The 16917-nt window shown below is 42.5% G+C and overlaps 1 protein-coding gene across 1 annotated transcript in view; it reads right to left on the bottom strand.

Annotated features, from left to right (window-relative positions):
• Positions 1-1098: 1098 nt before the first annotated feature.
• The window catches only part of LOC130111840 (AT-rich interactive domain-containing protein 3B-like), a 75808-nt gene continuing 59989 nt past the window's right edge, over positions 1099-16917 (bottom strand). Inside the window, exons 5-9 of the mRNA XM_056279136.1 lie at positions 13939-14122; positions 11644-11903; positions 9046-9312; positions 5540-5632; positions 1099-1283 (exon numbers count right to left, since the gene is read on the bottom strand). Coding sequence (XP_056135111.1) covers positions 1099-1283; positions 5540-5632; positions 9046-9312; positions 11644-11903; positions 13939-14122 — 989 coding nt within the window. The remainder of the gene's footprint in view (positions 1284-5539; positions 5633-9045; positions 9313-11643; positions 11904-13938; positions 14123-16917) is intronic.

Here is a 16917-nt window from a genome sequence, read left to right as displayed (position 1 = left end):
TAAAAGAGTTCAATCCATCGGGTCAGGTCTTAGTTGGCTATGAAGCAATATGAGGTATGTAGAGTTGCTCTCCTTTTGAGAGAGTCTGATGAGGTACTGTTTGATGCGTCATGTAGACCTGCGAATTCCTTCGATGTGAATTCTTGTTCCTTTTTTTTTTTTTTTTTTTTATACAACAAAGTGAGTCTGCGGAGACATCACAGTGCTTCCTGAGAGAAGCGCCTCCCGGAACGGAGAGACGGTTTACGAGGTCTGTGAAGGTACGCATAGTCCTGTGACAGATCAGCGCGTGGCTTCAGTGTGTTATCGTAGCAACCTGAGTGGGCTGGGGTGGGGGTGTGCTGCTATATGGGTGTGTGTGTGTGTGTGTGTGTGTGTGTGTGTGTGTGTGTTTATATGTATGTGTGTGTGTTTATATGTGTGATTTTCCACTGGTGAGATTACCCAAATTCCCCTGATTGCAACAAGGTCGAAAAGAATACAAAAATAAAGTTGATTCAGGTTAAATATACTACAGCTCCTGAGGTAAGGACACCACTGCAGGTTACTTGATTTGAGGTATGTAAAAAGAGAAAACTAAAAAAAAAAAAAGAAGAAGAGAAAAAAAAACCAAATCATTCTAAAAAACAAAATCAAAAAGACAACAAAAATGGCAACAAACAAACAACATATCCTAACATAAAACTTTTCAAGTTCAGTTGTGAGTATACCTGTCAGTGGGTTTTGGCTGGGCATTTTGATTGTGTTTAGCATGTATGTTTAGATTAACTTGTCTCATTGGTGTTTGTGTGCGTTTGTGTGTGTGGTTGTATGTAGTGCGTGTGTGTGTGTGTGTGTGTGTGTGTGTGGCGTGCATGTTCGTATTTGTGTGTTGAATAGAATGCATAGCTGTGCGCATGGGCACATGTTCTCATATAATATTATTGAGCTTTGTGTTCACGATTGGACAGCCAAAGGGTTGACAGGCTCAATGAGGTATTTGTTGTGCAGCAGTTTGTTATTTCTTATCCAATTCTCAAAAGACTGTATACTCATGCTGGGCCTCAGTCCTGTAGAGTAGAAAGAAGCCTGGGGAGCGGGTACATCAGACATCCCAACTTAGGGAGACCCACTGGTGGCTGGCTCAGCCGAGCCGGGCCCCTTGGAGGGGGAGGAGGAGGTGGGGCTGAGGGTCTGGTTTAGGGGTGTAGAGAAGCTAAAGCTTGTGCTTGTTCCAGCAGGGGGTGCTGAAGCAGCCACAGCAGGCCCTGGGGCCCCTCCAGACTTCTGGGCAAACAGGGTTCCTAAAAGAACAGGGAATATATCAAATCTTACTTTATTCAGACAAAAAGGTAGATCCATGTTAAAAATAACAACAAATAAATACAACACAAGACAAGAACACAAAAATATAGCTAAAAACAGCAGGTCACAAGTCCACAATGATTAAAAGCTATACAGACATTTGTTCCAATGTTTCCAGAAACAAGAGGAGTACCTGGTGTCACTGTGTGTAGGCTCCGTTAACAGCATTATACTTACATTCTTAGAATCACTTAATCGACACATAAATTTGTACATAAAATTCCTCAACACAGCATGAAAAGTGGGAACATTACTAGTCACAAACACATGACTTGCACTTGTCCATCTTGGAAGCTTGAGCAAGATTCTAAATGCATCATTGTATGCTACCTGCAGCTTTTTCATTTTTGCTCGGCTATAATTGCACCACAAGTGGGCTGTATAGAGTGGAGTACAGTAGGCCCTACTGTTTTAACCAGTTTTAACAGTTTTTTAGCAGTTTTAACCTCATCTGTACACATATGAAATTTGCGTGCCAGCATATTGGCTTGTGCATACAGTTTGCAACACTGGCGCTGCACATCATTGTCGTCACATAGATCATCCCTGATGATGTGACCCAGATATCTCATTTTGTTCACCACATTTAGTGATTGGTCTGCCAAGAAGAATGAGGGAAATTTTGCTTCTTATCCTCCTTGGTTTTAGCAATCATGACAACACTCTTTTTAGAGTTAAATTTAATGTCATGCTGCACACCATAACTTGAGCAGACTCTGAGCAGTTGCTGTAAGCCAGCACTATATAAGGGGACAGTATGACTAAGTCATCAGAGTACATCAGACGGTTAATAAGACTATCCCCCACCATACAGCCAGTCTTACACATAACTTTTTGGAGAGATCATCCATATACATATTGAAGAGAACAGGCGACAGTATTCCACCTTGTCGGGCCCCATTGGTCACTGGGAAGGGTGCAGATATACTCTTACCCCATCTGACTTGCATGGTTTGATATGAATACCAAAAATGCAAGATCCTTATCAAATAAGAGGGGACCCCTCGCTCTTGTAGTTTAACAAATAATCTACTATGATTATCTCGGTCAAAAGCTTTTGATGCATCCAGAAAACACACAAACGCTGTAGTGTTATATCTTCTATATTTACTAACAACTTCCTACGGTGCATATATGCACAAATCTGTGCCGTGTTTATTTTTAAAACCAAATTGATTGTCAGTAGTTGATATATATTCTTGAAGCCTATCCAAGAGAATTCGTTCCAATACTTTGGAAAGTATGCTAGCCAGAGCAATTGGCCTATAATTTTCTATGCTGGATATTTTACCAGTTTTGTCTTTGATTACTGGCACTAGTAAGACAGACAACATGGAGTCAGGTAGGATGCCACGCATTATCAATCCAGAAAAACACATAGCCAGTAACACTGAGATTCTGTGGCTAGCATACTTCAGATGTTCTGCTGTTATTTGGTCAAGGCCACATGCTTTGTTCACTGACAATTTCTCAATGGCATAGCACATTTCATCGGGTCTAAAAACCACATCATCATTGTTAGAGACATCACCAACATTAAATCCATCACTCTTTACGCAATTAAAAATGTCTCTATAGTGTTTTCTCCACAGTTCAGCAATATTTTCAGGCCCTGTAATCCCATCAATGCTGGATGGCAAGGGCATCTTACGATTATTAATAACCTTAACTTCCTTCCAGAAGTCATAGACATTATTCTGCTGAAGCTTTTTGGCCATGGAGTTTGCCCTCATGGCCTGCTCATTTATTTTAATAAAACGTACAGCATATTTAAGTCTAGCATTAGCCTGTTTCTTGTGTTCACACTCTGGGCCATGCCTAGCTTTTCCTGATAAGACCCAGTTTCTAAAAGCTTCTTTGGCCTCTACATGCAGTTCAGCTACATATTCATTCCATCCTGGCCTGACATTATGTTGTTTAGCCCTTTTTTGGTAGAATGATTTGCTGCCATTATTTAGACATTTCACAATTTCATCATACATTATACATAGATCATGCTTGTGGTTTTGGTTCTTACAGTTAATGCTGCCACACAGAATAGCATCAGATGGTATATGCATATTACTTAGGCTCTTATCAGTCAATAAATTATAATGTTTTAAGTGATCTTCTGTAAGCCTAGACCAATCTACTTTCCCACTTTGTTTGTGGTTATCATAACTGGTCAACTCAGGTAGACTCTCCACATTTAACATCATAGACACAGGTATGTGATCTGTTGTGGCCAGACCATACAAGATCTCCACTTTCTTCAAACATTCATGAGCATCAGCTGTACATATACAGTGATCCAGCCAGGATGCTGTATGCCATGCTTCACTGGTACTATATGTGTAGCTGTCTACTGGCAGCAGCACTTTACTACAAAGAACCAACTTGCAATCTTGACAAAATTGGATTAGGTATTGACCAAATAAGGAATTATTATCCGCGATATCAGCATTCATGTCTCCCACAACAAATATACATGTATATGCACTTTCTTCAATAAATGCACTAATAAATGCGAGCCTATTAAGGCATTCATCCTCATTTTGGTAACGTTCATAGGGAGTGTAAACATTTAAAATTATAAAGACATTCTCATTGTGTACAACTTTGATTGCTATGTACCAGTCCACCTCTAATCTAATCACACTGATCAGTGGATCATACTTCTTGTGCCAGAGAATGGCCACTCCCCCAGGTATTCTGCCACGCACTATCCCCATGCTTAGGTCTGTTGTGGACTCCCCTGCCCCATGGAAATCATTACTAACAGAATTAAGTTTATCTAAATCTTGTTTAGCTAATAAAGTCTCTTGTGTACACAAGATATCAACGTTCTCCAGGAGCTTGTCTATAACAGTACGTTGCGTTTTGTCCCTTGCGCTCTGACCAAGGCACAAGCCACGTGAGTTACATGACACAACTCTCATGAATCACAAACTAAATCTACATTGCATCAGATGCCCCAGCCTCAGGTACACACGCACAATCCTTGTGGCAATAAGTGTTTTTACATCCGCTGGCCCTGCAGTAGACCTGGGTTTGTGCGCCTCATAGAAACGCCGCACAAAAATCCCTGCTGGCCAAAGCTGTGGTTTATACATTTCTCCCACATCATTGCACTCAGTGTAAGGTTGGCATCATCAGGGTTTATTATCATAAACTCAATCATATACTTTTTTAACGGATGTTTAACATAGAATCTTTTTTGAGCCTAAAAAATCTGAGGGACACTTTTAAGCAAAGAGCTGTACAGTGACAGGGAAGGACACATAAGGTTTTTGCTCTTCAATATTGAGACTGTCATATTAATTATTGGGTATAACTTTTTTTTTATTGGACCCCCCCCTTTTCCCCCAATTGTACCCGTCCGATTACCCCACTCTTCCGAGCTGTCCTGGTTGTTGCTCCACCCTCTCCGTTGATCCGGGGAGGGCTGCAGACTACCACATGCCTCCTCTGATACATGTGGAGTTGCCAGCCGCTTCTTTTCACCTGAAAGTGAGGAGTTTCACCAAGGGGACGTAGTGTGTGGAAGGATCACGCTATTCCCCCCAGTTCCCCCTCTCCCCCAAACAGGCATCCCGACCAACCAGAGGAGGCGCTAGCACAGCGACCAGGACACATACCCACATCTGGCTTCCCACCCGCAGACACGGCCAATTGTGTCTGTAGAGACGCCTGATCAAGCCGGAGGTAACATAGGGATTCGAACCGGCGATCCCTGTGTTGGTAATCAACGGAATAGACCACCACGCCACCCAGACGCCCTATTGGGTATATCTTTAATGAGAAAATCCAATCCGACTCACTGAGGTTAATTAAACCACCATGATGAAGCCAATTATGGCTAGTCACTGGAACAAAAAACCCCCCCAAAAAACAATGAGTCCTGTTATTTGTTGCTAGTAATCAGTAATAGCCATAATGCAACACTAGCCTCAAGTTTTTACTCATTTCCAATACAACTAATGTATTAACACATCAATCCTTGGTCAGCAGCCTTGTGCCAAGGCCATTCAGTATTCAGTTCAGAGAATGAATATATACCTCACAGCAAGATTAAAAATATGACATCATTGAAGTAAATTTTCATGATTACAAATAAAGATAAATGTTGTGATGTCCGCCAACTATAGTAAAATTTGTGTCTTGTGCCTTGGCCTAAAAGAAAACACAACCTTATGGCTGATCTCTTTGTACAAACCTGAGTAGAGAATGCCGTTGACCTCCACTGAGACAGTGATGCTGGCATTTCCATTGGTTGAAATGCTCAGGGACATATCCTGCTGTTTCTCATCTGGAAAAAGAAGAGAGGAGCAGTGAGTAATGCAGGAGAACAGGCGAGAATGCCAAGCATACAACCATATGCTTTGCATTTTCAGCTCTCAGCTCATTCGGCTCAGTTGTGTCTTCTCTTGTCATTCCAATTTTCTTTTTCCATTTCAAAGGCGATGGTTTGAAAAGTACCTTAAAACCCACTTGCACTTTCTCTCTCCACTTTTTATGTAATTAATTACCATTTTCAATTACTACATTGCCTTAGTTTAGCACTGTATTTAAACTAGATGGAGCTCGGTTATACAAAATTACCAATAGGAAGGGCTTAGGAGTCTGGTCAAGAAAACATCTTTACTTCATAGAGCTAACACGACGCATTGTAACAAAAATGTAAAGTGTCTTTGAGCATGTTACCGTCATCCTGAGGAAACAAGTCCTTGAAAGTTTAAAAGATAAAACCAAGATCACTGAGGGTACAAGTGCTGATGGAAGGGGCGAACAAGCCACAAATAACAAACTATGACTTTGAATGGAGGAGGATCTCGAAGTCCCAAAATGGATCAGGCAAAATGTGATCAAAGAAATTACACAATAATTTCACATCATTCCTATTTAGTGTTTCAATGATGCTGAACCCACTAACGATGACATTAGCCAAGACAAGAGGCCTGCAGATCCTTAGATGCCGTGCTGCATTACCAAATGCCATTCTTTCATGGTTATTTTTCCTCGTCAATCACTCCAGGATAGAGTAAGACTGGCTTTTAATTATCTCTATTTGTACAACACCTGACTGATGGACAATGCATTGGTGGAGCCCAAAATCAGTTTACTTTGTCTTTTCCATCTAACAATGTATTGACAATTATTTTCTCAAGATAATCTGAAATCTCTTTTAATGAAGACATGGCACCCAACCACAATTTTGCCTGGTTCAAATCAGATTTATTGTTAAGACCAAGCTTTAAATATCTCGGTATGGTAATCAAAACTCAAATCAGCCTGTTTAATGGGCATTTTTTAGTCAGACTGTCTCCATCTATTATGAGGAACTGAGGTAGAAATACTTCAGCATCTACATTGGTATATATAAAACATCAGCATATAACATCATACAGTTCTCATCCACTTGCACCCTGTTAGGAAAATTTATGAGAACATCCCATAGTGGCATTCATAAAATCCCAGGTAATGTAACTCCTTCCAGGACATCATCACTCACGAGCCAGCAAGCCATAAAATGTCAGCTGAGCTTTTTAAATCCTCTACGGCTAACTTGATAATGACCAGGGGTTGTTTGCCAGCTATCACAAGATAGTGTCAAACTTTATTTGGTGTCACTCCAAATCTTTTAATTCCTTCGATCATTTTTTTTTTTTTTAAATTGTGGGATTTTAGTTGGTCTCCTAAGCCTTAGAACGATGACTTTGATTCATGCCATAAACCCTCGAGCAGACAGGGCAAAATTCGCTGAAAACAAAGAAGTAAAAATGCATTTTACACCTACTGACTTACTCATGATTCACTGTTCATGGCCCCCTCGTGGGAGGTTATGACACAACAGAATTTGATTTAATTATTCAAATTCTATTATTCTGATTGAGAGTTTGAGCTTTTCCTTGCCTTTTCCAATATGATATGACATGGCAATATGATAGACAATATACTTTTTTATGACTACTTGGGAGTTTTGTTTTATATTACTCCATTTTGTAACAATTAGTCAATGTTTAACAAGTTTGGGGCGTCCTGACCGACAACTTAGGTGAGGTGAGGTTCACAAGTTCATGTTTTGTTTATTTTATTTTGGGGTTTTTTTTTTGTAATCACACTGCTTCTATTTGTTCCCAAGGTCATAGATAAAAAGAGAAGACCATATTTTTCAGTTTACGTCATCTGCAGCCAGAAGCTACAGCAATTCTTGCAGGTATAGACATCAATAAGAATGCATGGAACTCTAAAAGCACTAGCAGTCATAAATCATGGAAAAATCCACCGTCAGATTTAGGTGTCTTTTACCCAGAGGGAAGTACTGCAATGTGTCTCCATACTGGGACAGGCTGTGTAATAATTGTCAATATTGCATACTTAGTAATTGTATGAGACTAGGTAGTGGATATTCACATAAACAGACATAGATATGGATGGTTATGGTCATATTTACCTTGAACCGCAAACAATTTCGATGGACTGATAGATTAGAAGCGTCAAGACAGATAAACGGATTGAGATTAATAAAGAGACACTGCTCTCACTCTCTTTCACTTTATCATTTTTATATAGGATTGTGTTGAGTGTGCAGCGCTACTTGCCCTTCATTCATATAAGTGTGTGGTACCACTAACACCATTTGTGTGCATGTATGACTGTGTATGCACATATGTGTATCGCCACATTTGTGCAGGTTTGTGTTACTGCGTGGCACACCAAACTAAGGATGCAATGATTACAGATTTTGATGGTGTGATTATAGTCTGAGGGGGAAAAAATCCTGGTTTCACGATTATTGTTATTTCACAACACAACGGATGTATAAAATCACATGAGCTATCTTTAATAAGAGGTTTCATTGTATGTTTTCCCATTTCTTTGTTGGCTTTTGTTTTTAACAGTTGCTGCCTTTCAAAACAGATATACAGTAGCAGTGAAAAGAAATAAAAAGAAAGTCTATATCTATTTGGAATTAAATATAAGCTACATATTAGCTATGTATTTCCTTTCTGATCAAAACAAGGAGTCAAAGGCTGCAGGACCTCTGTCAGCATCAGGGCCCTTTACACAAATTACAGTTATTTACAGTCCTTTTAGTTTATATTACTATATTACAGAAATGTGAGCCATGTTGACATTTTCAATGCTCAGTGTTGACTGCTGAACCCCCATGGATGTTGGCAGCATCTCTCTAACACAAATATTGCTCTCTGACAGCATATGCCGCATGGCATTTTAAGCTGGTTGCACCACTGGTGTATCTTCATGTTCGTTCTGTCTGCAGTCTGCAGGTTACGCTGGCAATTGTATTTTTCTCCCTGTGCGACCGTTGTTCACATAACAAGCACGGAACTGTCCAGCTCCATGGCACACCTGTGCTGCACGTGTAGGTGGAGTGCGTCATACTAAACGTCCCTCTCAGGACATCCATGGATGAGTGAGTGAGCGAGTGACCACAATTTGCAACGCATAGCCCACGGTGGCAGTTGTGCGTGCGCCGTGGGAAAAAATAATGTACCATAATATCCCTTTTTAGAGAGTGAGAGGGGAAACACTCGGTGTAGCTGAGCCTTTACAGTTACAAAACTGTGTTTTAAAGCGTGGTTAATGGTGAAATCGGCTAATCGCTGCATCCCTACACAAAACCCCTGCTATGTTTTTCTTTTTTTTTTAAATGTGTGCATGTTTGTGATGGTGTGCAAGTCTGTGGCCGCTGCTTACCTCTGGTGGTGATAGACGGGGCCCCCAGGCGCAGGTTCATGGGCACCTGGGAGGCCATGGCCAGCAGATTGTGTTGGAAAGCCTGCTGCATCAGACGCTGCTGCTCCTCGGCCAGACGAGCCATCTTTCTCTCCGGGCCCTCGCTGGTCTCCAGCTTTTCTCTCAGCTGCTCCAGAGTGGCAGCCCGTGCCAGTCCAGCCACCTGTTGCTGCCCCAAGGCAAGCGCCATGGAGGGCCGTGCTGCTAGCATGGAGGTGGTCAGCTCGTCTGTAGGGGCAAAGAAGGGGAGAGAGGGGGAGGCAAAAGAGGCAAGCAGAGATGGGGAGAGCAATGGAAAGATAGGGACAGAGAGAGAGAGAGAGAGAGAGAGAGAGAGAGAGAGAGAGAGAGAGAGAGAGAGAGAGAGAGAGAGAGAGAGAGAGAGAGAGAGTTAAAGGAACGGAAGAAAAAGGAATTGAAGGAAGGAGAAAAGGAAGAATAAAGGAGGGGAGGAAGGGGGAAAAAGATCATTTTAGTTCTGCCAGGATTATCATGAGTCTCTTATCAAGTTATATGTACAACGGGGTGTCCGGGTAGTATAGTGGTCTATTCTGTTGCCTACCAACACGGGGATTCCGGTTTGAATCCCCGTGTTACCTCCAGCTCGGTTGGGTATCCCTACAGGCACAATTGGCTATGTCTGTGGGTGGGAAACCAGATGTGGGTATGTGTCCTGGTCGCTGCACTAGCACCTCCACTGGGCCTCCCCGGGGCATCTGTTTGGGGGGGAGGGGGAACTGGGGGGAATAGCGTGATCCTCCCATGTGCAACGTCCCCTTGGCGAAACCCCTCACTGTCAGGTGAAAAGAAGCGCCTGGCGACTCCACATGTATCAGAGGAGACATGTGGTAGTCTGCAGCCTTCCCTGGATTGGCAGAGGGGGTGGAGCAGTGACCGGGATGGCTCGGAAGAGTGGGGTAATTGGCCAAGTACATTTGGGGAGGAAAAGGGGGGGGGTCAAAAAAAAGTTATATGTGTAATGCTCGAGGATGTTTTCAGAGCCAGAAATAGTCAAACCTGAAAAGTGAGATAAGAGTGAGCCCAAAAGGAAAGTAACACGCCTTGAGACTCATTTTTGAAGATCCCTGAAATGGTTGATTGTGTTAAACAGAACACGTAAGACCTTTTTGGCCTCGAGTTCGGATAACTTTTTTTATCCCATGACTGTAGTAACTCAGTATAAGAAATGTCACACATTCAGTATCCCGACAACAACAGAGCAGATTTTGAGGATGTAATGCAGCTAAATGATAATAGCGATTGGGACAGGTGCGCCAAGTGCATTCCGATGTGATCTCATCAGGCCAAACACAGCTACAAGTTTTAAGAAAGTCAAAATGTGGCGACCGTCAGGGTCAACATCGGAACGGCATTCCAGCCAAGTCAAGGTGGGATCAGATAAGCAGGTCGAGTAATGACAGTTATCATAGGTATCCCATTGATGTTGAGTGAAGGCTTTAAAACCTGCTGGCCATAAAGCCTCCCTTTGGCGTGAGAACCGTGTTATTAATCTCTTGTAAAGGTTAGGGTAGAGAGTAGCCTGGGGCCATTTAGTCAAACACTTTTGCACAAACACCTGGATGGATAGCACACAGACACATAGCAGAAGTGCATGCGCATGTATGCATATTCATAGCAGAAATGCTTATAAAACAAAAGCATATGCACATGAGCATGCCAGGCGACCATACACACTCTTATACCAACAAACACACAGAAAGATTGAATGTAAATGTAAACGCCTGTAAATGATGTCTTACAAAAGGATTTACAAGCATCAACAACAGCTTCTGTTCACTTATTTGGTGTTTACTGTCACAGCACAGTGCTGTACTACTGTATGTTGGCTAACAGTGTCACTAGCTAGTTTGTCTAAATCTCGACAGAGGGCGCTACTTCTCCATAAATGTTTGGATGAGAGCAGCGCTCCTTCCCGCATCTGTGCTTGAACAATAGAGCGCAACTACATGCAGAAAACTCAAGGCTATTTCAAACAGGTATATTTGCTGTACTTTGTAATAAATAAATAAATTGCCCAGTTCTATTCATCTTGTTTTCCATCCAGAATGCCCCCCCCCCATACACACATTTACATAGATCTGCTTCTTAGTCAAAGACAAATGCATTTATCCCTGGGAGCTTCCCATTAACTTTCAAGTTACTTCTGGCAAATAATTCATAGATTGTGTTAAGATCTTAACAAGGTCAAGCTGCACACTGAAGACAAGGCATACCTATTTCCTTGTTCCCCATATATACTTTCTTTTTTTTTAACCTTAATTTTTCTAGGTATTGTTGTCTGAGCATGCAAGATTGGTTTCTCAAGTAAGCACTGTCTTCCATCCACAAATATGAAATGCAGAGAGCCGCCCAGAATGTCTGATGTCTCCCACTGCTGTTAATCAGTCTACTAACGGTCTAATACTGTTGATCACTAAGCAGCAGAACTGCAGTTTACTGGAGGGGAGGTGCCTTCCCCAAAGCTTTACTATGCATTTTTCATTAGACTACAGCAAGTCTCCATGTCTCTACATATTGGAGTTGCAGTCAGGTAGCTACCTTTCTTGAGGGAAGGTCCTGGTGAGGCTTGCAGGCCGTTGAGGGCCCCTGAAGTCCCGGCTCCCAGAGCTGACAGGTGCATCTTGGGGGGGGAGAGGATGTGAGGGGCTGTGCTCGGGGAAGGGGAGAAACGGAAGAGGCTGCTGCTGTAGCTTGGGCGACGACCTTCACGCCGGTTGCTGTCAATGGCTGCCTGCAACTCACCTGGGGAGCTCAGGCCTTTCCTCTCACACTCGTAAGGGTACAGGTATTTCATGTACCTAAACGGGGAGCAAGAACATGCATACTAATACATCAGTGGAGGAACAATGACCCCATACTTAAGGTTTACAATACATTAACACCATCTGCTCTTTTAGCGACTTCGGGGGAAAATCCAGATAAACCTGTTAGCACCACTATACTAATAAAAAGGCAGATGTTTTATGATAAGCATGCAAAAACAGACCACAAGTTTCAACCACACACAGAATGACAAGGAGAATGTATTTATAATTGGTTTCCCTTATTAGAAAATGACTTAAAAATATGAAACGATAGACAAAAGGGCAGAAAAGGTTTAATGGAGGTGTTTCATTCCTTAAGACAGACCAGATGGGGACAGTGTAAAAGAATGTCAAAGCCCAAATAAATATGTCCTACAGTTTTGTGTGACCATGCATACAGGCTGAAATCACCAGGACGCCACAAGTACTCTCAGTCGCAGTGCTGGCATGTTTTCTCCCCTATGAAAACATATTATGGATGCGTAGTGCATAATGGCAGAGCGCAACGCTGGAGATCAATAGGGAGATAAGCACAGCCTCCATTAGGTTAGGCCAGCAGATCGCTGCTGCACAATAGCCAGCCAACATTAAAAATACATAAAGGTTCATTTCGGCAATCTGCTGGTTGGAAAAAGATGTAGATGTGCTACAGATCTACAGAGGGGATAAAAAAAGAGGCTAGGCACGCAGCAGAGCAGTTGTCAGTCAAAACCCACCTTAGTCATTCTGAACTCTGACCCAAATCACATCAATAAATCTATGTAATCAATAGGTTGTATGTGTGACGCAATGGATAGAGGCACTGAATATGGGCAGGGGAGGCAGCTGGTTGGTGGAAACAAACAAACAAACACACACACACACACACACACACACACACGTGCACTCTCTTTCTCATGCAAACACAGCCTAAGGGGCTGTGGTTATTGCCAGATGGGCAGTCTTTCTCTTTCTTCCTCTTTCCCCCTCTCACAAAAACAAGTACACTTGAAATGCTTCTTATGAGTGCACTAAATGATAAGAGTCTCTCCAAAAGATTATATGATATGATAGAGGGACAGATAGACTGACAGAACCTGAGATAGTTACCATTTAGAGTCAACCCAGTTTTTAGTTGTGTGGCCTTTTCTTTTTTTTTTGATAGACCTGTGGTCCTGAACCCTCTCAGTAGTGGAAATGACCATAAGTGACCTATAAAGCTTCCTTCCGTACGGATTGTACTCTCATATGCCGACATATCTCCTGCTTATCGTGAGCTGGAACAGCCTGTGCTGCATACTTGATCACAGAGCAACAGATTTTATTTTATCACAGGCACATTGCAATGATCAATTTGTGATGAAAGAACACAATCAGTACAGAAACCTTATAGGCTGTTTTCAGCCACAGTAGTAACATGCACACATGCACAAACACAACACATAAGCACACGTAGGCACCTCAGCAATTGAGCAAGTGAAGCAGCTGCTCTACCACTTTCGAATCGGAGGGAGCAATCATACGCTTTGGCACCCCCGTTTTTTTTTTTTTTTTTGAATCGAACCATATTGTATTGCAGACTTGACTGTTGTTTTGCAAAAATAAATAAAACCTTACTCATATTCCTCATTTATTTTATCCTGTCTTTTGATTTCTTCATTTTAATTTGCTACTGCTGCGGTGTTAATGTTTTCTTTATTTATTGATTATTTTGTAATTATTTTTGCACAACTCTTTGCTGTTGACTGCACTCTGTTGTAAAACCCTGTTTGTTGTTGGATGTTGGATGTGTGTGTGTGTATGGTGGTGTCCTCCTTACTGAGGTTATGCTGGTGGTCACTCTACAGCTAACTTTTCAAGAAACATCTACTGCAAACAGAAACTAAAACACTTTTGAAGACAATTTTTTTTATATGTTGATGAAGCAGACATCAATACACCTTCCAACTCTACCAGTTTTCACAGGTTTATACTAGCTTTTAACACACACACACACACACACACACACACACACACACACACACACACACACACAGACCCTCAGACTTACTGTGTGCGCAGGGTGAACGCTGCACTGGTGATGGAAGTTGGCAGGTTGAGGCCCTTGGTGATTTCTCTCCAGATCTTCTTGTTGATGACCTCCACCAGACCTCCCTTCTCCGTCACCAGCTTGTAGAGCATGTACAGGTCCAGGACCTGCTTCGCCATGATGGGGATACGGTTGACCGGGGTTCCTATGAGGGAAGGACACCGAGGAGATAATTGAAAATCAACAACACAGTGCATTTGAATCAAAACGTTCAGTTCTAAAGGAGAGTAAAAGCACATACATGTCATTAAAATAGTGAATAGTGGGTCTGGTTGTTATGAAACCCACGAGTCAGGCAGGTTTGGTACCGTGCTCCACCTGCTGAGCTACAGAGGATCACTTTGTCATGAGTTAATTTGTGCAGAGACAGACAACTAAGGCAGTAAAATGTTAAAAGCTGCGATGATGAGAGTGATAATGGAGATAAAGATTACCATTATTATGTTTTTCATTCCTTCACAACACAGTCTGGGCTCACTTCATCAAGGTTGATTCCCAACATAAATGACTTAAAGGGAAACATTGACGATTTTAAACATTATCTCTCTATGTATGTGGCAGGGATAACACTCCTTTAGTATGTCTCTTAAAACTCTGCTAAAGTTTTGTCCGCGGGTAACATCACTGGTGGACAATCCAGGGCTAACCGTTAGCTGGTAACTATGGTTTTGTTACTGTAAAAAGTCTCAAAATCCTACAAATAATAATCTTCCTGACCATGGTTTCCGGCAATAATTCCATCCAAAAAAATATAGTTTTATGAAAATATGAAAAAAATTTCAATGGATCTATCCAAAATGTTGATCCCCTGAAATAAGTAGGCCTGTAGGCATGTAGGGTAATAAAACGAACGAACTTTCATTCTCGTTTTATCAGTTAGGCCTTGGGCGCTTGCACACTCAGACTGGCCTACACTAGCCGCGGCAGCCTAACTGTGGGAGGAAATGGCAAAAGGTCATCCTTTCTAATTTTTAATATTTTTGGATCGGAGTAGCCGCAAGCTATAAGCGGCATTCCTTTACTTTGCATTGCCGTTTTATTTTTTGAATTTTTCCCCATTTTCTCTACAATTGTACTTGGTCAACTACCCCACTCTTCCGAGCCATCCCGGTTGCTGCTCCACCCCCTCCGCCGATCTGGGGAGGGCTGCAGACTACCACATGGCTCCTCAGATACATGTGCAGTCACCAGCTGCTTCTTTTCCCCTGACAGTGAGGAGTTTCGCCAGGGGGACGTAGTGCATGGGAGGATCATGCTATTCCCCTTAGTTCCCCTGCCCCCCCCAAACAGGCGCCCTGACCGACCAGAGGAGGCGCTAGTGACACATACCCACATCCAGCTTTCCTACCGCAGACATGGCCAATTGTGTCTGTAGGGACGCCCAATGAAGCCGGAGGTAACATGGGGATTCAAACCAGCGGTCCCCGTGTTGGTAGGCAACAGAATAGACTGCCACGCCACCTGGACACCCTTTCCGCTATGTTTTTATTCATATAATCAGGCTACATTCTTTTTAAAAGGTACAATCCACAGTGGCATACACTGCCATGGTTATGTGTAGTGCAACATGACAACACGGGTGGCTCTACTGACAAGAAATAGGGCATACTTTGCCATTGGGTTAACACTTTGAATTTGAGTTTGAGAAATGGAGACAAACGAAAGCCTCAAAAGGAACTGAAAGCGGTGTGGCAGGGGCTGGTTTTCTCATTTTCAAGTAATAAAGTAAACAATGTTTACTGACCACAACAAAGGCAGAAGTGGGTTGGACAGCCAGAGTGTGCATCAATTATAGATTGTACCTTTAATTACACACACAAGTCAACTTGTGTCTTTATTTTGAATATTTGTTTAAAGGATTTTTTTTTCATTAAAATAAATGTTCTGTAAAATCTATGTGCATTGATGCTTGGTTCATCTTGTTTAGCGTACACTAGGCACAGATAATATGATCAGAATTTTTCCAGTTTGTCTGACGTTCTGGAATCTCCCCGGACACGTTGACCAGCACCGAATGTTCTCACCGGAAACTCTGCTGTGAACATGAAAACTTATTCCATGGTTTGCTCATATGTTGCACTGTATTAGAAAATTCAAATACAAATGTTACATACAACTGTATAGTATAATGTTGTTAATAATTTTCTTATACAACTATAGGTACTGTCGATATTTACATTTTCCTACACAATGTAGCCTATCAGCAAACCAGGAAGCAATTTTTCACAGTCACGGATTGTCTGCCAGCGACATCACCTGTGGACACGGGTTCAGCGGCATTTCAGAGAGACAGAAAACGGCTCAGTTTATGGCTGCTAACGAAAAGTCCTCCCTACAACAAATACTACAAAGTTAATGTTGTCATTCCCCTTTAACCACACAGACAAGGCTCAGTTTGGAGGCCTATGGATGTTGCGGCCCAATTACATTCATCTTGAAAACATATTAGCCCAGTTAAGGTAAACCAGCTTGACCTGGAAAACAGGATTCACAAACAACACAAAGCAAAGCAGCACCAGACTTTTGATACAGATTCATTAATCTTGTCAACGGCTTATCTGCACTAAAGCGTGCAGGGAGTGTGTGGGCAGGAGGTGTACTGGGGAGGGGAGGTGGAGGTGGAGGAGGGGCACTGGGTAGTAGGGCCGCAGAGTTAAAAAGTGCAACGTGTGTGCGATGCTGGTGGGGGAGGGCGGGATGGTGGGGGACTGTGGCGACCTGTTAATCTGTAGCCAGTGGGGGGGAAGGGGGAGGGGGGGCTCCTGGATAGGCCAGTATAATGAAGCTCATTTAGGGGATTTTGCTGAGTAAATCCACACCCCTCGGCAGTTCGCATTGCCGGGCCCAGCAGCATAGGGGAGACGGCCAGATTTGCGCCCGCAGTTAATACCAACCAATCCTTCAGCCCTTCTACAGTCTGCTCTTAACCTGGAATAGGAC

Source organism: Lampris incognitus, chromosome 4 (genome assembly GCF_029633865.1).
Source record: "Lampris incognitus isolate fLamInc1 chromosome 4, fLamInc1.hap2, whole genome shotgun sequence".
Lineage (NCBI taxonomy): Eukaryota > Metazoa > Chordata > Actinopteri > Lampriformes > Lampridae > Lampris > Lampris incognitus.
The sequence above is the reverse complement of the archived record's forward strand: the minus strand, read 5'-3'. Positions and strand labels throughout refer to the sequence as shown.